The sequence below is a fragment of the Salminus brasiliensis genome, chromosome 19 (genome assembly GCF_030463535.1).
Source record: "Salminus brasiliensis chromosome 19, fSalBra1.hap2, whole genome shotgun sequence".
Taxonomy (NCBI): domain Eukaryota; kingdom Metazoa; phylum Chordata; class Actinopteri; order Characiformes; family Bryconidae; genus Salminus; species Salminus brasiliensis.
Window position 1 is genome coordinate 22,037,837 of NC_132896.1, and position 27,523 is coordinate 22,065,359.

General features: G+C 36.7%; 1 protein-coding gene across 2 annotated transcripts; it reads right to left on the minus strand.

The window, feature by feature from the left end:
• Positions 1-1,411: 1,411 nt before the first annotated feature.
• spdl1 (spindle apparatus coiled-coil protein 1) lies at positions 1,412-27,395 on the minus strand. Of its 2 annotated transcripts, XM_072662869.1 has the most exons (12): positions 27,341-27,395; positions 26,652-26,816; positions 21,776-21,952; positions 20,623-20,817; positions 18,796-18,945; positions 16,259-16,357; positions 16,055-16,165; positions 15,833-15,973; positions 15,641-15,741; positions 11,637-11,824; positions 8,151-8,397; positions 1,412-4,427 (listed from the first exon to the last, which is right to left on the minus strand). In XM_072662869.1, the coding sequence occupies exons 2-12, from the start codon at positions 26,814-26,816 to the stop codon at positions 4,277-4,279; spliced, it is 1,725 nt and encodes a 574-aa protein (XP_072518970.1). In that variant the 5' UTR covers positions 27,341-27,395; the 3' UTR covers positions 1,412-4,276. The 2 variants fall into 2 exon arrangements, with proteins under 2 accessions (XP_072518970.1, XP_072518971.1); XM_072662870.1 differs by lacking the exons at positions 1,412-4,427; positions 8,151-8,397 and adding an exon at positions 10,122-10,655.
• Positions 27,396-27,523: the final 128 nt, after the last annotated feature.

Sequence of the window (27,523 nt, forward strand, 5' to 3'; positions counted from 1 at the left end):
TTGAATATACACTTTGTGCTTATAAACAGATGTAAGGATGTCAATCTCCAGAGCTCTTCAGAGTGCTATAGTTAACTCTGATAACTCCTATCATTTACCCTGCTTCCCTTTATCTCTTATGTCCAGGTTATGTTTTGTCCATTTTGAGGACAAAGTTTTAAGTTACAGTGGATCATTGCTACGTTTTCTCTTGAATATCATATTTTTTTAAGCTGAGGTAATTGTTTCAAAAGTATAATGAATAATGTAGTCGTATTCAGTTGTGAATATTACAAGCTGAGGTGCACAGCTTATTTATTTCATGATAACCCAAAGCAAAAGGCATTTAACTCATTCATGAGATACATGTGAAGCAACCAAAGCTCAGATTATTATTGCATTCATTCTTAACGCATGACTATTGTTTTATTGATTAATATTTTCTTTATTACTTTTTGCCTTCTACATTCTCTTTTGTGTGTTCCAGTAAAAATGACCATTGAGTACAAAATATAATTTTTTCAGCTTCATAAAACATGCAGAAAACTTGGATTAAGAACAGCCTCAACACTGAAAATAACATCAGAGCTTTAGTATTTTATATATTCACTCTCTTTTATAGCTTTTGACATTTTAAGGTGAAAGAAATATACAGGGAGATTTTCCACACATCCAAAGTTTAATCTTACAAATCAGTTGCATTCTCTGCTTTTCACAATCCAAGCAGTCCCAACCATATTAAATTATGTTGACATATAGACAGTTCTGAGAGCACCAGCAGTTTCTTTGTTTGATGTCCTTTCAGACCCATAATGTCGAGTTGTCTTCTCAAAAAGTAAGGATAGACAGAAACACCTAAGGTTTTCTTTCAGATCTGAAGCAAGAGTAGGGCTTGGTTTACTCTCAAAGAAGAAATCCTCATCTTGGTGACATTGCTGTTTCTCTACTGGTGACTGTTCTGATGGTCTGTCAGGTCTTGCACGATTGTTAGGAGCCCTGGATTATCTTATATCCATCTCTTCTGAAATATCTCATAAACACCTGCATAACGTACTTGATGGCCATTTTATTATCGCCTTTGACTATATCTTCTTATGTTGTTGATTTTTAAGCACAAAGTGTATAATCAATAATTGTTAGGTAATAAAAAATTTACTGTCATCAGGTCAGATGCAGCACACTAGCCAACCGCTTCCAAATTTTACAGTAACACATTATGTTAGTAATGTATATACTTCAAAATACTCTAAATATAGCTACTGTGATATAACCTGAGTTCTACAGTTTGCCTGCAAGCTTGTGTAGCCTAGAAACATTAGCTAAACAATTCCTATAGGAAAATCTCTCTCTCTCTCTCTCTCTCTCTCTATATATATATATATATATATATATATATATATATATATATATATATATATATATATAGCCTTGATAATAAATGTGAATGATGATAATTATAATTTGCAAATATAACCAAATTTCCTTATTAGAAATGTTGCTGCGGCTCGGCAAGGTTCTGCTTACATATGGCGTCGCCGCATATGGTCCCGCGTCCTTTAAGTATCCTTCCGTTGTGTTGCGGTTTTGCACGTGAACGTGATTTTGTTTTGTGAACTGCGGCACATTTGTTAAATGTAGTGCCCATGTTGTCGTTTTGATGAAAGTGTTGTTGTTCGTTTTTGTATTTGCAGCGCGTTTTCGGCCACCGTAAATGGGGGCATTTGGAAACACAACGAACATACTAGCTAACTTGCAGCTACCTACGGAGGAAGTATTCAAAACTAGGTTGAACAAACCGTAAATTGCATGTCTCTGTTCTGAATAAATGAAAAGCATTCAGGGTTAGTCTTGTTTGGGCTTTTTGGCCTGCTTTTCCCCGTTGTAAACTCATGTTCATCACATTTCATTACATTATCAGTAATGTTTTACGCAATTACACATGTGCTAACGTGTCACATCACAATACGCAGGTGTAAAGGTGAATAAAAAATGGCATCGTTCCTCACAGTAGTACAAAAAAGAACACATTTACAAAATACAAATACTGAATATTTACACATTAACTTATACTGCACACATTATACACACACTACGCAAGCAGTTTAAATGTACAGGTTTGATATAATCTGTTTAAAATGTTTATTTACAAAGGACACTGGATGGGGAGAAGTGTTTGTGGGTGCAGTGTAGGGTTGCAAAGGGGTGAAAATTTCTAGTAAACTACCGGTAACTTTCCATGGGAATTTTGGGAACCAATTATTACCATAATCTCGGTTAAAATAATTAGATATGATCACTCACCACTCCTAAAAACACATTTGGACCAAAGGACTAACTAAAGTCAGGTACGTTTTAATTAGGTTCATATTTTTATTGACAGTAATAGCATTTAAACATTTAAGCAACTATTATGGTGGAATCTCAAATCTGCTTGCTACCTGGTAAGTTAATAATAAGCAATTTAATTTTACTAGCAGCAGGTTAGCAAGAGGTTAGGTTACCAAGGCTAGCATAGGGTAGCTACCTACATTTTTGCCTCAACGGGTTTATGTAACCAAGAATTACTACTTATTAAGTCATTATTGATTATTAACATAAAATCAAATAAAGGTATTTTCCCCACAAGCTAGTGGTGTCAGGTTTCTAGAAATCAGGAGGACATATTTTGTACATGTAATGGAGGAAGGAACAGTGAATGCAGGGGATGTGGTCTCAATAGTGTGTAATGTGCCATGTGAGTGTTTGTATGGGGAGGAAGTGTAATGATATAGGTGAGATAGCCGCTCAAGAGGCTCTCCACAGTGCAGGAGTACAATGTCCTGAGAATGTGTTCATACCAAACCTCCTTAGCTGTCTGAGGTTTTAGAGGCACTGATGTGCTTTCTTTGCCACCTGTGTGGGATGTTCTGTCCATGTAAGTTCCTCTGTAATGTGAACATCAAGGAACTTGAAGCTGCTGACCCACTCCAGCATTTCTTTACCTATTTTTACTAACGAATGTAAATGTACATTTAACATTTTAATGTTTAGCTGTGCATTTAATTCTGTGTTCTCTGCATGACATGATTACAGACTACTTTGTATATTCAAGCTAAATTTACAGTAGAAGAAAAACATTGAGAACACTCTTATTGGCCAATTTAACATAAATGTATTTTTTCTAAAACATTGTAGGTTGTCAATGTGAATAGTGAATGTTAATGTATTCCTTGCACACATAAATTTGGAGACCAGGATCACTTTAATAGGCTGGCATTTTAGTAATAATGAAGTAGTTGCTAATTTGACAATGCTTAAATTTGAATAACTGCATAGTCAAATTTATTTGTATTATTTCTTTAGCTGTATCTGCAATTAAACCTAGTTGCATTCACATGCTTCTACTTCATAAACCCATAACACTGTCCTCCTCATCTCCAGAATGCTGAGAGTATCTTCCTAATCAAACTCAAAGGTACGGATCTGTCCTAGGAAGCTTCTTAGACCCAGTGCAGGTGGTGGGAGACAGGAGGATGACAGCCAAGCTGGCATCCATACTAGAGAACAGCTCATCCTGCTGCCATCAGACATCACAACCAGCACTCAGCTTTTAGCAGACCACATACGCACATGTTTAGGGAACAGCTCAACCATAAACTTGCTCACCGGGGGTCTTAAGTTTTCATGTCTGCTTTGTGACAACACCAGTTGTAAAAAGAGCTATACAAAAAAATTGGATTTGCTGCAAAACGAATAAATGTTATATAGGGAAAAACTAATTGTCACTGTGAAACATTATTTTCCCCCCATAGGTTCTGGGTAAAGAATTCCTATTACATAAACAATTGCACTCACAATTATCAACCTCCTGTTTGTAATAAGCCATTTAAACAAACAAAAAAAATTCATCAGAACACCAAATTAAGTATTCATTAAGCATTCATCAAGTATTGACTGTGCCCTAAACAATACTGACAAGTCTGTTTGATCTTTATGAGTACCTGGGAGAGAGGTTCTGGGCATGCCTTTACAGAAACAAGTTACTGTTGTTACAAGTTACAGTTACTGCTTGTAAAAAGATCTTGAGCTGAAATAACTGTCAAATATCAAAAGGGGACTAAATACACACACATTATTTAACATTAACATTTTATATTTACAAATGTGAAACAATCACAAATTATGTCTGGATTATCTAAATATTACTTTGGTTATCAGTAATTATAAAATGTATAATTTATTATGCAGATATGCAGATTACACATGCGAAATTCAGACATTATAAATCATATTTTTCAAAATAAAGATGAATTTAATACTACTGCTGAGCACACTGTCGTTCCATGGTATTCTCTGGATCAACATGAACAGGCACATGGTTCTTCTCTTGCTCAGCTGCTCTCCAATTCTCCCCATCACATTTAGGATTTTGGTTCTCAGCCATGCCACTGCAGTCTGCCACTGAAGACCTATAGGCAAATAAACAGGTCAAACAGTGATTCGCAATGTGGTATTTTCTTTGTACCACCAAAAACACCAAATACATTAAATGTGGCATGCAACGTCGCAAGGTCACATTAACTTTAGAGAAGGTAAACTGTAACTTTAAAGAAGGTAAACTGAGGTGGATCACTGATGTTGAGTATGTGTGAACTACACAGGAAACCTGGTCAAAACTGGTGGCAGGATTAATACAGCATTTTATCAGAAAACAAACTGCACTCATCTGCCCGGAAGCTGTGCATGGGACGCACTTGGATGTCAATAATGACAATCAACACAAGGCCAAGTCAGACAGTCATTGGCTACAGCAGAAAAAAAAAAAAAAGGTTTTGGAGTGGTCATCCCAGTCTCATGGCCTCAATATAATTTTAGGGAGATCTCAAATGTCCAGTTCATGTAAGACAGCCCAAGAATTTGCAGGAACTGGAGGCATTTTGCCAAAAAAATTAGCAGCTTTACAATGAGAAAAAAAAAGAAAAAGAAAGAAAAACTACCACCACAAAAGACTTCAAGCCATCATTGATGTTAAAGGAGGCAATACATGGCATTAAGGACTAGGGTATGCAAACATTTGATTAGGGTCATATGGGTAGTTTCTGTCGTCATTATGATTTAAAAAAGGGCAAAAACAATTGTTTTATAATAAATGGCTTGACCCCACTACAAACCATGAATAAAAGAAAACTTGTCATTACTATTCACTGAAAAAAAAAAAATTATTTTAAAAAAAACTAAGTTTGCCAGGGTATGTAAACGTATGAGCACAACTTTGTAACAATATTGTAATGTAAAAGGACTCATCATCTGAACGTCTATCTTACAAAAAATAAATGTTTCTGTGTGAAAGCAAACAAGAGAATGCCCCCCCCCCCTTCCTCAAATAAGCCTAGAGTCTGCCCTGGATGCAGACTTGTGTATTCAAGACGAATGTGAAAACACTGTAATCATCTTTAAAAGTATGTAAGATGTAGCTGTCCCCCAGGAAACACAACAATGCTAATTAAAGAAACAGTGGGTAATTCCGTTTTTCCACTCTAATTTGACAGGAAACCAAGAGGAACTGCCCTAGTGATACATAACGATGTACAGTTCCCAGCTTCTAATGTCAGAAGACCTTCAAGGCCATAACATTGTAATATCTGGATTATACTTGATACACTCCTGTGATGTCAATGTCTACTGCCATAACTAGGATGATATTTGGTTTAGACACAACTGTGTGATGGATCCAGTTTTAGACAAAAGTAAAATTCTAAAATCACTCATACCATCTAAAATAGCCACAGAACTTTCAGGATTTATGAATGAAGCAGGTGACTAGAGCCTTGCCATTCTGTTAATTCTCAGAACCGAACAACGCGGAAATAAAATTTACTTTCTTTTGGAAATCAACACTCATCAATGTCAACCCACATATTATGAGAAGATACCAAATGCATAGCCTGCTCCTCCAGGTTTATCAAGCTTAAAAAAACAGATGCATTTCTAAACTAGAATGAAAGACAAAGGAATTGGAAAGTCAGCAACTCGTCACAATAACTGATCATTTCTGCCTTGAGAGGGACCACAATATTGCTTTAAACACTTTTGCATAAATTGGCTTGCAGCAAATAATTCTACACAAATTAAGGGTCCTCACACAGTATTTTTACTTTCACTTTCCTATACTTTTTAATCTGCAATGAAAGCCTACAGTTTACCCTGGAGTGCAGTTTACACCCATTGTTACACTGGATTGAAAACACTGGACGATCTTAAAGCATTGTTACTCACTCAATTATCATAAGCTACTTGTACATTTGTTTAAGCTATTTAAAATTCTACTCACTTGGAAGAGCGTGCTTGTTAGACTGGGATTAAAACCTAACTTGCAAACTGTATAGTCTAATTCATGCTTTACATCTAAATTTCATGTTTTAATTCACTTTAGGTGTATTAATCAAAGGCATTACTATGTAATCGTTTTTCATGATGAAGGGTCTACAATCAACGTGCTGAACAGCTCAACTATACTTTCTCCAATAAAGCCACTGTACACCAGATAGCAAACACATTGCACAATCATGTCATATAACATAGAAAATATAGAAGCTGATGATGTAGTTAGCGTGCCAGTAAACACCAGGTTCAAGCCAACACTTCTCACATTTGATATGAGGTTATTACCTTTTTGAAGCTTACAGTGTTTAACATGAAATAAAGCTAAAGTTAGTTGAGGTAACAGAGCAATAACATTAGCCTGTTTAAATCTGTGCAAATTTCAGCCATATGTCATGTACTATGATTTACTTTGGTCTAAACTTTAATTTAACATAACTGAGTGGAGCACTGTGATGCCTCTGAGAAACTGAGCAGTGATCAAAGTTGTTCAGTGCTGGCACGCATCGAGGATCTAGTAGTTTCTTTTTATGATGGCTCAACTGGACAGTTTTTGTTTAAGAGCAGATTGAAATGAACTTCATCATGGAGTTTCATCATTCATCAGAGCTCCAGATGGACATGTATAAATTATGTGCCCGCAAAGACAATTTGCGTTTACCCCAATCAGAGGCCATGCTTTTAGATCTGAGAATACAGAGGAGTATCAAAAAAAGCCAGCTATCCTTTCTGTAAGACCATAAAAGCACCCAAACAGAGCCAAAGTTAAGCACAGTTCAAAGCTTGTGGCAGATGTTAAACATTATCACGAACTTTAAGTGGAGCTCTCGCTTCATGGTAAACACCAGTGCTGCGCTTCCAGACAAGCTAATTCTTTAAGCAGATTCTTTAAGCGCGTCAACATCCCACATATCTGCTGGCCCAGACATTTAAGGCATTTAGCAGAGAATAATAAGAGAATAATAATAAATCAATTATATTTATATATAATCAATTATAATGGGATATAAATATATTTTCTTTTAAGGTAAGAAGGAAAGACTCTTATAAAAAGGTTCAAACCCAGCCTGATTTTAACAGATGAATTTTAAAAATGTTGAAAATGAACGCACATAAATTAATGGCATCTTTCACACTGAAAATCCAAGTCGATGTGAAAGGGCCTTAACAGGGACATGTGCATCCGGCACAACACGCATTTCACAAGATTTCCAGCGATTTTGCTGGTGCTTACCATGTGGATTGAACATGGGAAACAAGTTCTCACTTCTCTCTGCCATTTTTGCTGCTGTGTGCCTGAGTGTTACGCCATAGGCAGAGGGCAGGTGGAGCCCAGGTGGAGTACCGAATAAGCAAACGAGTGGTTATATTAAAACGGTATAAAAATGCATAATTAAGTTACATTAATACCCTCAGATTACCAAAACTGGTGTAACTTATATTCTTATTAGTTATCCAAGTCAGCAAGTTTTTTTTGGAAGTTAAAAAGTACATATTGGTATACACCAAGGGAACAATACGAGCTTAAATGCTTGACCAGTAGCTGTTATGCTTTGGGAAGGCATTTTGCTTGCATGGTCTAGGGCCACATGCTTTCCCCTTAGAGAAAGGGGTCTATGCCTAGTGTTATTTTAAATAAACATCATCTTACTATCAGACAACATTACAGTAAGAGACCACATATTAAAATAAATAAAACAAGCTATCAATGTCCAGATTGTAAATGTTGCACAAACACAAAATAAGTACAAAGTATAGCATAAAACTAGCATAGCAGAAACAAGACTTTGCACAAAGGACAAGGTACTCACTGTGGGGGATCAGGCACAAAGATAGGGGCATCCTTACAGATGCGAACACATTTGCTGTCTTCAAGCAAGACAGAGCGACAGGATGGAGCTTGTGCCATCTCTGGTGAATTAGCTGAAAAAGGGGTGTTTTCTTCAATCAAGTCTGAGGTCTTTTTTGATTCACTCTTCATGGCTGGAGGTCCTTCCTCAGGAAAGTTCAATGGAAATTTCTCTCGCTTGCGCTTCTGAGCCCGTGCCTTGTTCACCTCTGAGAATGAAATGTATCAAATTTTATTGATACATGCATTAATGATACTTTAGATTAATTTATACTTTAGATGTAGATTAATTTTGTAAAACTATTATTATAAAACAGCCTAAAGTATGACTAATACAATCTGCAAAGGGCTTTAGGAGGTTGCCATATTTTCCATTGCTTATACTTTTCATTCCATCAGTCAAAAATAAACAATCAAGAGCTCTGCACACTTTAATGTTTGAAAGGGTAGCTAGAATGAAGCTATTAGTAAAGAAACTACATTAGGAGTGACCGCTTAAATGTGGGGAAAAGGATTTGTAGTATGCCAGATAAGAGAAAAATTAAGCTTTAGGGTATGGCAATGCTTTTCCTCAGCTGGGAACATGCATCCTGTTAAAATGACCTGTGCCTGTTGTCCATGGTGCTGAATCGGTACGCGCTTCCTGCCATAGGTGGTGCCCTTTCTTTTTTAATAAATCAGATAAGTGTGACCCTTTTCTCAGAGGTGGCCATGTCACTGTCTTTTAGCATGAGATGTCAAACACTCCTGTTTTTAGCCAGTACTGTGCAGATTGTCTGTTGTTGCTTCAGTTACCTGGAGATGATTTAAAAAGTTGATCCCCCACCTTATTGAATCATGGATTAGGGCATGCTCAGGGAGTTCCAGGTCTGCCTTTTTCCCCTTGAAATCTCATTTAGTATTCAATTCTTTGGCATGTTTAGATGATGTATCTATTCATGCTGAATGAGCCATTTCTTCATTTCTTAAGTAATCAAATGAGTCCAATGATCATTTATTAAAGTAGTTTACAGGGTAATGTTGCAGCTAATGGTCAACAGTTTCTTAAATGTTTTGTCATTGAGGCAGCATCGTTTTGGTCTGAATATCTTGCCTGCAACACTAAATATCCTCTCAACAGGTGCAGAGGAAGCAGGTATGGCCAGATATTTACATGCAAGTACAGCTAGGTTTGGGAAACATGGTGTGCTCAAGTAAACTGGGAGCTCATGCGAGGCTGTGTCAATTGGGACAGCAGTTGTTCAAGTCTCCATGTAGGAAACAAGTCAGGGGCTTTTCCTAAGTACTAATGTATTAGTACATGGCATTGACTTTCGGACAGAGACAACTTTTGTAGTGAGGAGATTTTTGATCATGAGGTGTTCTTCACCAATACACCAGTATAGTTTAAATCTTGAATCAAACATTGCAGCCATCTGAAAGCATTCCATTTCCTCAAATTTTACTAGTCGTCTCTTAAGTGAGGTTTCTAAGGTGAACACAAACATCTTGTTCCCAGTCATCTTTGATTGGATGTCTCAGTCCTCAAACACAAGGAATAACAAAGCTCAATGGGACAGCTTTCTCGGCCTGACAGCGGTCCGTGACCTGTATCACCACCTGTACCATTTTATTCCAAGCCTTTTATCAAACAAAGCTGAGTTACCGGAATTTGCATACTATGAATGGCATTAAGTCACCCAACAGCAATGTGAAAGACTAGTGGAGAGCCTGCCAAGACACGAAAGCTATGATTGGCAGTCATGGTTATTTCACCATAGTGATTTTTGAATGTTCTCAAAAATTCAAATATTAGTACTGTTTAAATTTATTTGCATTATATTTATAAAATTTTAATGCAAATGCAAAATTTACTTTGCATTATTTTAACAGTTTAAAAGTGTGTTCTTAGGCTTCTAACAAATTAATTTCACATCAAATAATATAGGACAATGCAAAAAAAGAAAACATTCAATAATACAATAATTGTAACAACAATAATTCAAGTGCATCTATTTAGTGGGGGAAAAAATCCCACATTAAAAAATACTTATTTTACATGAAATGTGGGCCACAATTATTGGCACCCCGATAATACTTTGTACAACACTTTTGCAAACAAGACTTAATTTTCTATATCATTTCACAAGAATGTGATCTGGCATAGAAACGTTTCACAAAGGGAGAATACAGAGAGAGGGATCTCAACCATTACTCTTTCCACAATCTCTAAATTGTCCTGGGTCCTCTCCTGTGCACTTTCCTCTTCAGATCACCCCACAGGTTTTTAATTGGGCTGAGGTCTGGGGACTGAAATGACCATGCGAGAAACTTGATTTTGTGTCTGGTGAACCATTTGTGTGTAGCTTTGTCCACATGTTTAGGGTTATTATCTTGCCGAAAGACCCAGTGAAAATCCATCTTCAGCTTTTGATTAAAAATGTCCTGGAGTTCATGATGCCATGTACCCTAACAAGGTTCCTGTGGCCTTTGGAAGAGAAACAGACCCACAGCATTACTGATCCTCCCCAATACTTCACAGTGGGCATGAGGTGCTTTTCTGCATACTCATCTTTTTTGTTAAGCCAGACCTTTGTTTGCCCCTGTTCCAGTTGTTTTAAACTTCTTGATTCCTCTGACTGTAGATATGGACATGTGCAGGCGAGGGGCTATTTTCTTGTATCCATTGCATAACTTATGAAGGTCGACACACATCTGACTTATTTGAATAGTGTGTTCTCTTTTGTCTTTCCCGTGTTGAAGAGTGGATAAGAGAAATAGGCCTCAGTGTCAGGTCATTTATACCCCAGGAAAAAAGGAAGTGATGAATTACTAATGAAAGGCTCCTAGATACTCTCATCAACTTCATAAACTACAGTAGAAATAACAGAAATGCTTAAATTACATTTATTTTTTAGAACTTGTTAGGGATGCCAATAATTGTGGAACAGGTCTCTCTCAAAGTCTTTAGCTTTTCTTATTAATATGCCATAAATAACTTCAGTAAAAATAGCTCCCCATTTTGGATAGCTTCAGAACTCAATCCCAATCTTTTTCAGGCAAACTATGTGCCTTTAATTAACATGATAAAGCAAAATAAGTGTACTTAAAACTGACATACTACCTTGATTGACATATGCTGCTTATGTAAGACCTTTTAAGATTTTAATGGGTGCCCAGAGCGGATTCACTGTGGTTAAACATCAAATTTTATTTCAGGAAACCAGGTCAAATGTGATTTTATCATTTATCAACAATTTCAAAGATATACCAGAAAAGTCTAAACAACTGTCTGCAGGTCTGTTTTTGAATGGTCCCTTCAGACAATGAACATTGAAAACAGCACTATGTGAATAAACATGACTTCATCCACAGACTAATGGTAATAATACAAATAAAAATATGTAATTCAAAGTACTAATAAAAAATGAAAGAGCTTTAGAATGTGTTTGTTCATGTATACACTTACCATCAGGCTCATACTTCATCCGGAGTTCTTCAAGTTTCACCTGAAGCTTGATATGGTCACTTTGGCCTTGCTTCAAAGCATTTTCTGCTCCAAAGAGTTTCCTCTCTAACTCTAGAACTCTTTGACTCTCAGAAAGAGCTTTCATTCTTGCCATAGACAACTCGTCCTTCAATGTCTCTGCAACTTTCCTATCAAAAAAAACACAAAAAAAAACACACTTTTAAACCAGCAAACACTAATTACCTAAATAATTAAATTTAGTATATATTTAAAATGTAGTGAAAATATTATTCAAGACTATTTCATTTATTGATCCGATTTAATAAACAGAACTGCAAATCCACCATATAAAAATAAGTCAAATGGGCCTCTGCAAACTCAAATAGAATCTAGACAGTAATTTTAATAACAAATATACTGAAAAAATTATACAATACAAATGAGGCAATAACACCCACTACTAGAGTAGTTCTTCCTAATTGGCTCTTCTCAAACAAACTATAAAACCTAGAGCCAAGACCTGTTGTTGACGTTCCTTTGTGGAATGTGTAACAGTGATATCAGTAGAACAGTGTTTAGGGAAACACTAAGGGACTGATAGTAGCCACAGTTTTTTGATAACTAAACTTAAGACTGACATTATTTCATTCATTAAGTACTACAAAACTGTTTCAGTGAATACATGCATTATTGTCTCTTGGTATGCAAAGTTATAAAAGCTATTTGAAATTACCTATATTTCACTGTAATTTCAAGTACTCTGACTCTTATATAACAACTACAAACATACACAAACTAACTGAACTAATAAACACCAGTATTGTTCAGTTTTTTTTTTAATCACAATGAGTACATACAGACATGCAGTCTAGAAAAATAAGGTCAACCTAGAGTCATGGGAAAAAGAAAGTAGACCCTGTTTGAAATCTATGGTTTTGGTATGGTCTCTGGTCCTTAGCAGGTAATTAAATGTAACCTCAGATAAACAACACACCAAAGTGTCATTATTTAAGAAAAACTAGGCCAAAATGAAAAAAAAAAAAAAAAAAAAAAAGTGTGGGGAAAAGAAATCATTTTATGTATGACTTTAGCAGTCTCTTACATCATTCTGGAAGAATTTCTGCCCAAACGTCTGTACAGCATTGTTTCTGTTTATTGAGGTATGTGGGAATTTGTTAACGCACAGTACTTTGATTGGGCCACTGCAACACTTTGATTTTCTTTTTTCAGTCATTCTGATTTGCTGGTGTGCTTGGGATCATTGGGCCAAGTTTTGGCTGTTGATGGATGGCCTTACATTTGACTAAACTACTTTTGTATACAGAGTTGTTCATGGTTGACTTAATGACTGGAAGGTGCCCAGGCCCCATAGCTGCAAAACACACCAATCAAAATCATTTACCACTAAACAGTTGGTATAAGGTATTTGTGCTCACTGTGGAACTGTGCATTATGGCCAAACATCCCCACTAGTCTTGTCTATCCAAAAAACATTGTCAGAATGTTGTCAATATTGTCAGTATGGTTTGTTCATAAAACCACAGACATCAGCTGGTGTACATTTTCCCCATGACTGTGTTAATGACTTCCCAGAGTGAATTGGCAAAAGGTGTTAAATAGCAAAAGGCAATGAAACGGGAAGTGTGGGTTTCACAGGTGGCAAGCAGACTCAGGTAGTCAATGTGAGCTGTGGCAAGAAGGTTTGCTGTGTCGGTCAGCACAGTATCCAGAGCATGGAGCAGATACCAGGAGACAGGCCAGTACACCAGGAGACGTGGAAGGGGCCATAGGAGGGCAACAACCCAGCAGCAAGACTGCTACCTCCTATGTGCAAGGAGGAACAGAAGGAGCAGTGCCAGAGACATACAAAATGACCTACAGCAGGCCACTAATATCCATGTTTCGGCTAAACCGGCAGAAACAGACTCCATGAGGGTGGCATGAGGGCCCGACATCCACAAGTGGGGCTTGGCTTACAGCCAAACACTGTGCTGGGATTTGCCAGAGAACACTTGGCAGAAGATAGGTAGATTCGCCATTGGCCCCCTGTGCTCTTCACGCACAGCCCTCCATGTGCTAGCCAGATGTACCCTGACTGCCATTAGGTACAGGTATGAGATCCTCAGATCCTCTGATGCATGACAATGCTAGGCCTCGTGTCAGTTTTGTTCTCAACGCATTCCACTAAGTAAAGAAAAAGATTTTCAACAGGAATATTTAATTCATTGATATGTAGAATGTGTTATTTTTGTGTTCCCTTCATTTTTATGAGTTTTATGAGTGTTTTTTCTAAAAAGTATCTTACTTGAGTATTTCTGTCACTCCTACTTACTACATTTCCACCACAGTTTCCAATCAGGCAGCTATTAGCATGTGCTACTGTTAGTTAATCTCAGTTTATAAAAGCTTGGGTTCTTGTGTTTATACTTATAGCTTTTGTTTGATTAAAAAGAACCCAGATGCGACTGCTCCGTTAGTGCAGTTCTTAAGTTTTTGCATTGTATGTACATAGAAGTATTTGTAATTTTACTTAAGTATAACGTGTCCTTGAGCCAACTTTAATTAAATAAAAATAATTTAAAACAAACAAACAAAAAAAAAACGTTACAAGGGTCTGGCCTCTCTTTAGTATTATGAAAGCTACAGCAGGTGGAAGACCTTTTTTGTACAAATACCTCCATCTTTGGAATAGTTTTCAGGTCATTGGTCAAGACTACACAATCTTCAAGTGTAGGCTAAAACACTTCAATGTTTAGCTTTTGGTAATTAGATCTAGGGGTTCATGGACAGAGATTTCTAGTTAACCGAGATAATGGGCTCCCCTTTTCAGTTTGGGTTCCTTTCAAAGTTGTTTCTTCTCACTCAAAGGGAGTTTTTTCTTGCCACTGTCCCCATGTGTGCCTGCTCAATTTGGGGCACAAGACCCAGATTTCTGTAAAGCTGATTTGTGATGTCAGTAATCCTGAAACAAAGATTAACCAGTGTCTGCTACCCTGCCTGGGTGTCCGTTTACTAGCATGGCTAATCCAAAACAACACATGGGCAAAACTTTAACGTCACTTTAACGTCACTTTAGAAGACAACATAAAATCACACCCGTTTTCCCCCCAATTTGGACCGCCAATTACCAAACTGGTAAATAACCTCCCCCCACATCGCACGAGACGTCCCGACACCAGTAAGGGCAGACTTGCACATGCCACCTTCGACTCATGCAGCAAGCTGCTAATTTTTTGAACCTGCAATGCAACATTGCCAGGCAACCAACGAGCCTGGAGGGAAGCCCCGCACACCCAGCTCCAACGCACCAGCCTGTAGACACAAAATGGGGGAAAGCGCCATCTACCCACCCTGGAGAGAGCAAGGCCAATTGTGCTATCTCAGGGCCTCGAACCAGCGATCCTCTGATCATAGTGACCGCGCCTTTGACAGTGCCTCAGACTGTGAGTGACACTGATTGCCGCAAACATTAGTCTCCATTAACATACCAAATTTATTCTTAATTTATATTAAGGGAAGCAGTATCTGTTTTCATTTATTAAACTAATACAGCATTTTTCAAGTCACATAAAGCTTCTTTATGGCATAAAGCTTCTTTACAACATACTAAAAAACGTACACAGATAACCCTGGACTGGAACATAGACAAGTTCAAATGGCTGGTAAAATCAGATAAATTCAATAGAATTTTCACATAAGCAAAATGGCAGTCACGAATAACTTTACACAAAAGGTTTGTATAGTAGGGATGCAATGACCAATCATCTAAAATTTCTGACCAAACATCTGCAGCAACATCCCTCTGGTGTGTTGGTGGAGAACAGAGGTACATTTGTGTTAGGCGTGGGAGTCTCACATGGACAAGGGCAGAGTATAAAAAAGACCAGTCTTTAAGTCAACCTTAGAATCATTGAGTAATAAGAGAAACAAAATACTATCAAAATAGTTCTTTGTTGCATCCTTATTCTATAGAGCATTCAGTCAACAATTTTGTGAATACTTACTTTGAATTGGAGAGCTGCATTTTCAATAGGTCTGTGTAGTAGGTCTCATCCACAAACTCAGTTCGCTTGGAAAGGCCAGTGGAAGACTGGTCTTCCAGTGTCTGTTGATAAACAAGCTCAAGTTTCCGTTTCATTCCCCACATATTCACATACTGCACATCAAAATTTAGTGTACTTAAAACACAACTTTACCTCAACCTTTTCTAGTTTTTGCACTTTTCTCATCAAGGTTTCTATCTCACTGTTTTTCTCTGACAACATAAACTGTAGGCGCTCAAGTTGGGCTGGGTCAGCTCTAGCACCCTGGAGCTGCATAAGATTAGATATTTGCACCTGTGGCAGGAAAGTAAAATATATTTTGAAAAAGATTATAACTCTTTAATGAAAGTAATTTTGTTTTGCTTGTCCCATTACCTTCATGCGAAGCATTTGTTGTTTCATGAAAGTATGTTGCTTTTGCAGAGATTGATACTGCACTTTAATGCTGATCAAATGTCTCTCCATTTCTACACGCCTGTCCTCTACCTAATAAAAAATGCATTTTTAATCACCAATCATTACATAATACACTTAAAAAAAAAAAAAAAAAAAAAAAAACACAAACACAACACCTTTTACCTCAGAGAATAACGAATTGCCTTTGCTGTCCGGATCCTGTGCATGCTGCAATGCCTGTTCCAATTGAAACTGAAGGTCTTTGTTGACTTCCCTGGATTTCTAGGGCGCAATAGGAGATCAATGTGTAATGCACACTGCTTGTAAAATAATCATAAGATTAAGGTCCAAACCTAAACCTACACCATTAACTTTTTGCTGCTATATATATATATATACACTATATATACTACAAAAACAAGCTTAAATGAAAGCAGTGATCTTAAATTTGAGCATGATTCATATTCAAAAATAATTTTAAAAAAGTGCAGTTTGATATACATTATTAACCAATGTTTTACCTCCGCTCATAGAACATGAACTTTTAGCTATTTATTGGAGAAAAGAAGAAAAAAAAGATCAATTTTGTATCATCCTGTATATTTTCTATGGGAGCCCCAAAGGGTAAGTATAAACAATTACATAAAGAAAGAAAAAAGGGTGCTCCTGAATGTTGCATTTTACATACCTACATACATTTTCCTTGCCTTTATATTTCTTAGGCTGCACATCAGCTTTAAAGCTCCCAATTTAACCTATTTTACCCATTGCTGAGCTAAGCCAGAAGGGTCAATAATTAGCATTTTACATCAATCTTAATCAGCAGAGGGCAGTAGAGTTTTTGTTTATTATAATTACTAGTTACTGATAAGCCAAATTGCTAACAAACTGCATGCTTTACCAGCTCAGACCATTAGGGGAAATCTAGTTTAATTGACATCTGCAGTAGTGCTGAGGATCATTCACCCAGTTTTGCCAGCATTCCATGTGTGTGAATTCCCTGAATGTCCATCAAACAGTGAAGTGGATTCTTTAACGCATCATCACATAAAAACTGGATGATTTTTTTGTTGCGTCATAGACACAGCGGCGCCATCTACAACACAACTAGCTTATGTAGTAAACATTTTACTGAGGTCAAGTTGTGTAAAATTAGGAGTAGAAGCTCCTGTAAAAAAGGAAAGTTCCTGTAGTTCCAATATGTTACAACAGTGTGAGGTCAAGTCCAAGCCATTATGTTATGTTTCTATATATAGACTGGTAACTTCATTACTAATATTAAACCACAAAGATCACAATCAGAGTTGAACCTAAAAAGGGAAAGAAAAAAAACAACAAAGATGTTTGAGATGACATAGTATCTATCATAAATAATAGTAATAATAAACCAAATGTACTGAAAGTATTAGATGGCTTGAGAAACAATCAATTGACTCAAGTTAAACAACTACCAAATAAATGTTGCACAATTGCTGCCGTACATGTATCAGTGTATGTCTAAAGTGATTTGACTTGACAACACAATCAGAGATGGTAAAAAAATGTCTGATAAGGGCTTTTGAGGACTGTTTTATGATTTTATTTGTGTTTTCTATTTAAACTTAGCTGAAAGCTTCACAAAACACTCAAATTAAGTATTACCAAAAACCAAACAAAAGCAAACAAACAAACAAACACCACATGCCTCATTATATATTGAAATTGCCAGGGGCTTTAAATAGGGTAAATGAAATAGTAGCTCTTATTATTATCATCATCATCATAATTCTAAATAATAATAATAATAATGAAGTAGAATTAAATAGATAACTAGATAAAATGACCATAAAATAATCTAAAACCAAAACGGTTAATAAAATCTCTTAAGACATTTGTTTTAATGACAATGTACAGCGCTACTAGATTCCAGCTGATCTACTTTTGCAAAGATTAGGCATTTAAATAAGACCAAAAAAACAAATCTAGGCATTTTATAAGGAATCTGCACAAGATCTTTGGATAACAGGTTTACAGCTATGGCTATACGTTTATATACATTCATTATTGACATGGATGTCATGACAATATTGAGCTTTCAATTTATTTACTTTTTTTTAAATGCATAATTGCAATAAATTCTATTTATATTTAGTGCTCTTAGGAATCAAGAGAAAAAAATTTAACATACTGAAACATAGGCTTTCCCCCCCCCCACCCCCACCCCCCACTGGCCTTTTGGCCTGAAGTTGCAGGCTTGTTCCAGAATTATTTTGGTTGGTATAGATGCAACCTTAACCATGCTGCCATGTTCTTTTTAGAAAGTGGAAGCTTTCTCCTTGCAACAATTCCAAACAAGCTATACCTGTTCAGTCTTTTTCTAATTGTAGCGTTAAGTTAAACATTTAACATGCTAACTGTAGCCTTTAGAGTCGTAGAGTTGTAGCTTTTTGAGAGCACTGCCTGACATTGGAATGAATTTGCTGTGATTTTTGAAACAGTGTCATTAGTGCATTTACAGAAGCAGTCTGTAATCTGCCAGGCTGTGGTTTCAAAGCAACCCCCAAATTGGAAAAAAATAAGCCCTAAAATAATAATAATAATAATAATAATGTCACCTAAGTAACTTAGGTGAAACTACAAGGACAAATAAGTTAGGACAATAAGGACAACAAGATGCAAGATGAAGAGTGCCTGGTCTATAGTAGCATTTAGAAAATTTAAACATTTACTTCAAGGCTTACCTCCAATGCATTGTAAAGAGACACCACCTCTTGCTCTTTTTCCTCTTTAGCACCTGCAAGTGCCTTTAGTTGCCTTTGGATGATGGTATTAGTCAGTTGTAACTGCTGTTCTTTGTAGTGTGACTCTTGAAGCTCCTGTTCTAAGGCAGCCTGGGGGAGGGGAAAGACAATTAAACTATTTCTCCAAAAGACCAAGTCTTGGCACCCCACAGCGTCCGACGTGATAGACGCTCAGTGCTCTTGCTTAGTGTCCTCCAGTACCTGGTGTAGAGTCAGCAGATGTATAATGTCTCTATGTTTAGCCTATAATTTGCTTTCTAGCTTATACATAGTCTTTTTTAGTTTCTACTTTGCTTTTGTTCCCACATAGTAATATATGATCCCAAAATGAACCTTCTAAGAGAAGTAGTTCAGAAGAATCCAGACTCTGAACATTAGAGTTTTAATAAAATCCTTATAAAATGAGTAGTTCATTGCATCACAGATGACAAGATGGCATTTCTATAACATGTGATTTCTTTTTTGTTAAAACAAAACTGTTCAGCCACAATCAGCAGAGTTATATTTCAGTGCCCAGCACTTGCTTCCAAAACTCATCTGACTTACTGTTCGGTGACCTACAGTAAGTGAATCCTCTAGAATTACTGTAATTTCTGCCTTCTTTACAAGTAATAATACTAATTATATAAAAAACTGTGGTCTGATTGTGACAATTATGGACAATCACCATCTACACACAAAGGTGTACTGTTCATATATTTGATTAAGCACATTAAAATGTCGACAGTCCATGCTAGAACAAGCAGGTAAACAGCTAACTTCAACAAGAGCTAATTTGGTGTTTTAATTAAGAAGAGAAGATTGGCCATATAGGTTTATAAGTGCTTTGCCCATTAAAAAGACATTTTACTGCATCTTATTAAATTAAAGACACATGAAGATGACATGAAATCAGGTCATACCAGCAAGTGCTTAAAATTTTCTTTGTATAATTTAACAGCATCCACAAGGCAAAGGCAAATGCAAAAGTGCGGCATATCAATTACTTTTGTTTTCAGATCTTCAAGACGTGCTTAGATACAATAAATACTCATTTTTCAATAGCGGTATTGACAAGGTGCATACATATATTTAATAGGTAGGTAGTGAGTATAAGGTGCATAGAAATCTAACATGCAAGAGAAAACAGCAGCTCTTGGAGGCTATGCTGACATTCTGCATAGAACTTCAAGCAGAAATTCTCCAAAACCTCAGTGGACGCAAGAATTGTGAAGGTGAAATCAAAGAAGTGGTCCTATATTAACATGTAACTTGGCCTGTTTGATAGAATGCACATTCTATTTGCACTACCCCACTAAAATCTTAGTCAATGCTCAGTCTGTCTGATTTATTTATTGTAACCTACCCGTTGCACTCATTTGCACTCTGTCTCTTGTCTGCCTGCATTGTACTGTCTGTATGCACTTGTTGTGTTGCACTTGTGTTTCCGTCTGCACTGTGTTGTGTTGCACCACTGTCCTGGAGGAACATTGTTTTGTTTCACTATGTATTTTATGTACAAAATACTGTTATCATTGGAAGGTTTGTTCAATAAAATGTTATTTATATTACAGTATTCCATTTATAACGGTTGATGACTTAAAAATTTTACTGTCAGAGACAAATTTGCATAATAACTAGGGGTGTTAATTGGTCAAAGAAGCCAAGCAACATCACCTTTTCCATAAGACTGTAGATAGGAAGATGTTACCCAAGACAAACAGGTTAAAATTGAAAGCTTAAAAATGAAAGCTGTATATACACACAATTAATACAAATAGCTCTTACCATTGAGGATTCCAGGTCCATCTTCTTTGTTTGCAGCTCTAAGACCTCGGAGGATGTTATTTCATGGGAACATTCCATCAGTTTACGGAGCTCTTCAGTTTTGCTGCTAAGGGTTTGAGATTGCAGCTCCAATTTGTGCCTCATCTGTTTCTCAAGGAGTCGAGCTTCATCCAAGTCAGCTTTCATTTTCTCCACCTAAAGAATAATTGACTGCTTACAGTAAACTGAATTTATTGTAAGCAGTCAACGAGGAAGGTAATAGCAGTGCTACTTTATGATATCTGTAAACCTAATTTTATGCAGGGCTGAGTAATAAAACAGCTCGGCAGGCGGAAATGCTTTGTTGATGAAAGAGGTCAACGGAGAATGGCCAGACTGGTTTGAGCTGGAACTTCTTTTAAGGTAGTGCTGAGTTTACACTGACACTCAATTTGAAGGTGGAACTACACTAACATTAAAGTGGCACTTGGAAAACCATAACCACCTAGCAACCTCACAGCAAAAATCTGTGAAAACAAAGGGACTGTTTCCTCTTTCCATCATGAATGCTCTAAGAAACCGTTTGCATATTGATGGCTCATCATCCGACGTAATTGAGCATACATTCCAAACACTCAAAAGAAAACATAAGGGAACAAGGCCCCAAAACAAGCAAGAGCTAAAGATTGTTGCATTAGAAAGCTTGACAAAGCATCATCATAGACACTCAGCACCTGGTGAGGGCAGGACTGCTTTAAAAGGTACCCATCATTGTTAGGTCCAGAACATTACAACGCCCTTAAATGAGGGGTACTGTAAAAGTGTTGTAATCAGCTGAAACCAATATCTATGCAAATTTAAGCTTGGGACGTATGCTTTAATCACATCCAATTGGTTTAATTCATTTTACACTGTGGTTTAGACTGACCCAGGAAAAATTTATCTGTATCAGACATTAGAGGTTACTGTACAGATCAGCCATAATAGCACAATAAAAAGACTAACCTGTTTAATTCTAAAAGATACAGACAGGTTGAAAATTGGTAATATAAAAAGTTGACTGTTGTTGATACATAAATCCGAAATAAGTTGACCTCAGACAGACAAAACAAACAAGACATAAGATATGGGCCCTGTAAGGTATGGAAAAATAAAAACAGTTAAATGGTATGACCTTGTTCTTAACATCAGCGAGTTCTCCTGCATGGTTCCTCTCCAACACTGTTTGCTGCTCTTCTAACATGCGATTCTGTTGGTTTTTTACAAAATCAAATTCGGAATGAAGGCTGTCCAGCATTCTAGCCTTTAGCTCCACTTCTTTCTGCAGGGAGTATTTGCCTTGCTCGAGGGCCTGTAAAACAGACAAATACATTTTATTGGGCAAAGCAGAGAAAGTTCTTTTTAATATAAGGTTCTTTTTGTCCTGCAAGGTACTTTGTATACAGTGTTTTACTTTTAGTATTTTATTTCATAACAGATTCCCTTTTGCAACTTGCATCCAAAACTTGGTCTTGCAATTCATTCTGCAATAAGTATTAAAGGGTCCACATGACAAATGTCAGTAGTGCAGCCATCATTTAAACCTAAATCATCTTAAAACCTTTCTGTTCCTTTTAAGTAGTTTGGATGGTGGACAGGTAAATGCTTAATGATTCACACTTAATCATTACTTTATATAATGTAACAAATTAACACATAAATGTACTAATTTGCCATGCATCAGTGTATGCAGTCTCACACCAACAAATTAAAGTGAAAGGATCTGTTCCATGGACCGCCCTAATTATCCGACATTTGATCCAGCTAATTTTGTTAACATCAGGGCCGATATCCAAATCTATATCGGATCGGTGCATCCGAAGTTCATATCAGCAGAGAAAAACCAGGAGGAGGCTAACGCAAAAGCTAATACACACATCCTATATGAAAAACATCATAATGCATTCACCTCACTATAAAAAGTTATTTAACATCAGTGTGTCACCCCACACACACACACACACACACACACACAATGGTCAAGTCAGTAAAACTGCATAATAAGGTATTAAACAGTAATTAAACGAAATGTCACTACTAAACTAAATAAGTCCAGAATACCTCACTATATAAACTATTACTAAAAGTAAAAAATTACTTCCAAATTAATCAGCAACACATCATTATTATTTATAAAAACACAAAGATTGGTTTTAATCAGGTAAAAAACTTAATTAGGCCATCCCTATGGCACTATGGAGATTAGAGTGTCATTAGTTAGTTTTACAAACTGAGTTTGGCAACATTTGAATCATATGACCTGATCAGCTCTGCAGATTGGCTGAATAATTGCCCTGATCTATTTGGGTTGAAAATAGCGGATACAAAGCCAATCAAGCCTTCCAACTATACTCAACACTAAATCAGGTTTTTAGACATTTAACAGCTCTCATACTAAACTAGAACCGTTAAATATACAATCTTATCAATCCTAAAAATATAATTATCAAAAGCAGACAATTAAATCACATTTCCTTAATGCAAAAAAAACAAAAACAACTTGTTGCAAAGTCAGTGTAGCTACAATTTATGATTCAGATACAGTGAGGAAAATAAGTATTTGAACACCCTGCGTCAAGTTCTCCCACTTAGAAATCATGGAGGGGTTTGAAAGTTTCATCTTAGGTGCATGTCCACTGTGAGAGACATAATCTAAAAAAAAATAAAATCCAGAAATCACAATGTATGATTTTTTAATAATTTATTTGTGTGTTACTGCTGCAAATGAGTATTTGAACACCTGCCAATCCGCAAAAAATCTGGCCCTCAAAGACCTGTTAGTCCCCCTCTAAAAAGTCCACCTCCACTCGACTTATTATTCTAAATTAGAAGCACCTGTTTGAGGTCGTTAGCTGCATACAGACACCTGTCCACCCCACACAATCAGTAAGACTCCAACTACTAACATGGCTAAGACCAAAGAGCTGTCCAAAGACACCAGAGACAAAATTGTAGACCACCACAAGGCTGGAAAGGGCTACGGGGCAATTTCCAAGCAGCTTGGTGAAAAAAGATAAACTGTTGGAACAATTATTAGAAAATGGAAGAAGCTAAACATGACTGTCAATCTCCCTCAGACTGGGGCTCCATGCAAGATCTCACCTTGTGGCGTATCAATGATCCTAAGAAAGGTGAGGAATCAGCCCAGAACTACACGGGAGGAGCTGGTCAATGACCTGAATAGAGCTGGCACCACTGTTTCCAAGGTTACTGTGGGTAATACACTAAGACGGTCATAGTTTAAAGTCATGCATGGCACGGAAGGTTCCCCTGCTTAAATCCGCACACTTCCAGGCCCGTCTTAAGTTTGCCCATGACCATTTGGATGATCCAGAGGAGTCATGGGAGAAAGTTCTGTGGTCAAATGAGACCAAAATAGAACTTTTTCTATATAGAAGAATGATGAGTACCATCCCAAAAACACCATCCCTACTGTGAAGCATGGGGGTGGAAGCATCATGCTTTGGGGGTGTTTTTCTGCACATGGGACAGGACAACTGCACTGTATTAAGGAGAGGATGACAGGGGCCATGTATTGCGAGATTTTGGGGAACAATCTCCTTCCCTCAGTTAGAGCACTGAAGATGGGTTGTGGCTGGGTCTTTCAACATGACAATGACCCAAAGCACACAGCCAGCATAACCATGGAGTGGCTCGGTAAGAAGCATATCAAGGTTCTGGAGTGGCCTAGCCAGTCTCCAGACCTAAGCCCTATAGAAAATCTTTGGAAAACAAACAAGATCTTGTTTTGAGTAAAAGCACATGCACACAATCACAGTGTAAAAAAAGAAGAAAAGAAAGAGAGGAGGAAAACAAACAAACAAAAAAACATCCACACAACTAGCGGTGTTGTCTGCAGTGAGCAGAAGCGTTTTGCCAAAAGCCATTAACTTTGCTACATATGCTTAGTGTCATTACCCTACTTTACTAAAAACCCAATTATGAGCAAACTTTAAAGTAATTACTAGGAACTGCAGCTAAGGAAAAACATTTTAAATAATTTCCACTTTTTTAAACAGCAGACTTTATTATGCGTAGGACCAACAAAGTGTGTAGTGTTTTACAAAAAGTAGCTTGTGATGTGTGATTTTACACACACACACACACACACACACACACACACACACACTTTATATATAACTCCACTGGCTGCATGGCATTTCAATACTGAGGAGCTTGCAACCAAAATACATGCTCTTTATTTTGGAAAAGGCGCTGTAGCATAACATGTGACGTATTTTGTTTCATGTGCCGCTCTGGTAAAAGGTCTTAAACCTGGCCATCAGAGCCTTAAGATGCAATTAATATATTTAAGGTATTCACTTTTAAGATGTGAAGGGCCCAAGACCTTGGCCTGTGACTCATTTAACAAGTAGGTTCAATTATTGCAATTATTGTTGGTTCAAAGTTGCAGTGCAGGAAATGTGGGGCACAGCTGGGCACAGGAAAAGGAACACTCATGACCCTTCTCCAAGAGAACCTTCCAATACACACAAGGATATGAACAAGGATTGATCACTGTTACATATATAGTGTTGTCAGTATTCCAAGACAGACCAAGAATTTATACTAATAACTGTATAATCTTATATAGCAAGCATTTCAAAGGACAAAAATGAGATCTGATCCTGGCATAAAAGACGATATACTGTCACAAAACGACAGTATTGAGCATATTCCAGCACAGGTGTTACACATCCACTTTTAATTCAGAAAATTTTAATTTAAAAGTGTTTGCCTTAGGAAGATTCAGATGAAAGCACTGCACAAGCACTTCTTATTGTATTTTATTTATTGTATGCAAACATACCTGGTTGCTATTAATGTTGATTCTGAGAATGAATAAAGTTATCTATCGAGCAATATACTGGTAACGAGTTATTAATTATGACAATCAAAATTATTACAGTATGAAGTACCCAAACAAACATCTAATTACATGTCAAAGCTGTAAGTAGACTGAACCAGGTCTATTTTACAACATCCACAGACATCACTAATTATTTGGCAACATCTAGCTAAATATAATTTCTATTTAAATTCATAATCATAATAATCAATTATATGTCAAAATAGTTGTAATAGCCTTAAAATCCAATAACAAAATTAAAACATTCAGATCATCATGGTTTTCAGAGCTGAGCAACATGTTAATTGGACACCGCTGACATGGTTATATTGATAAATGCTATCCAATATTTTTTTGTTTAATCATTAGCATTAAGTTAAGATTTTAATGACTATTCATAGAAATCTTTTATTTTAACATGAAGTCATGTATTTGATAATGAATTGATTTACATCAATGTATAAACACTTTGACAAAGTTTGTGTTGATTAGGAATAAGGTTGCCCAAGACTGATCACACACCCTTACCGTCCTTTTTCTTTCTTTCTTTCTTTCTCTCTCTCTCTCATGAATGTGTTGACCTATTGAAATACTGTATATAAATACTGTTCTATCTTATTTTATCTTCTAACGTTTGCTTATTCTTATGTCTCTGAAACATAGTTTTAACATTTACATATTAAAACTTGTATGAAACTTTGTCTCGTTTTCATCTTTTCACATTTTGAAATTTTAACAGTCATTCATTAGGACTGGACGTTTTCACATAGATTTATCTTAGTTATGCTGTGGTACCCGATTTGTCATCAATGTCATTCTTTTTTTCTTTCTACATGACCACCCGCAGTAGGTTAGAAATGGTCTGGGAGCAGGTGTTCAAAATACATTCCAAATCCGAATAGACTGTGCATAGTTTTATTTTCGGCATCCTTTAAAACTATTGATCTAAAATACCCAAAACAAAATGCATTTTGATTGCTGGGCAGCTATTCTGTAGCTTAACCATCATAACAGCCTGAGTGGAATACTGTACTCCTATGTAACATTTAAAATGCATGATTGAATAAGTTCAATCTATTAACAGACTTAAAATAATGCAGTCAAGAAATATTTACACAAACAGTGCATGCAATATAAATGCGTTTTGAATCTTACAACTGACCTCTATTACAGCAGTCATTTCTATTCGTTGCTCTTCCAACTTATTCTGTAGATCCATTTTGTCATCCAAGAGCTGAAGACCATACTGCGCTGCTTTCTGAAGAGCATGTTCTGACTCCTCCACCTTCTGTCTTAATGTTTGAATCTCACTATCTGTAAGTGACATCTGTGCAGAGTGTTTTAGAATAATTAATACATACTAAGTAACTGTCATTTGGATAGCAGAGAGTACAGTCAAACACTACACTTACACCATACAATCAAGTATACAAATCAAATTCAACAGAAGCAGCACGCTTGGTGAGTCTTAATGAGTGCCCTGAATCACTACACGTCTTTTAGCCTTTATTCGATATAGCTAGCTATGTTATTCTGTCAGTAAAGCTTTTTAAGAGTTTACTTTAGTTTGTTTAGTGTATGTAAAAGAAAATTTTGCCACATGAAATCCCTTAGGCTAGGAGTAAGCTAGCTAACGTAGCACTAAATTCGCTAAGTTGCTAGCTAACCTAGCTAACCAACAAGATTTGAAAAGCGCTGAATTTTCTTAATGTTCGTACCGAACTCAGTTCAGCGCTACCGAGCAAAAACAAACATATCTAAAACGACATAAATGTGTGGTGTTTTTACGAGGTAGCTGCAAATTAATTTAGCAGGCAGCAAATATATAAATAACGTGAGCTGTTTTCTTACCTTTTCTTACAATCTGTAAGCTGTCTGTTTGGAGCGAAATCAGTTTGAATTCTTGTTATTCTTCTACGGCTTTTAGGCACGTCGCATCAGTGTTTTGCGTTAGCGCCCTCTTTTGGGAAGTAGAAAGCCTTTCAAAGCGTGCCGCGTACCCCACCCTAATATCATCCGGTTGCAAAAACTGCT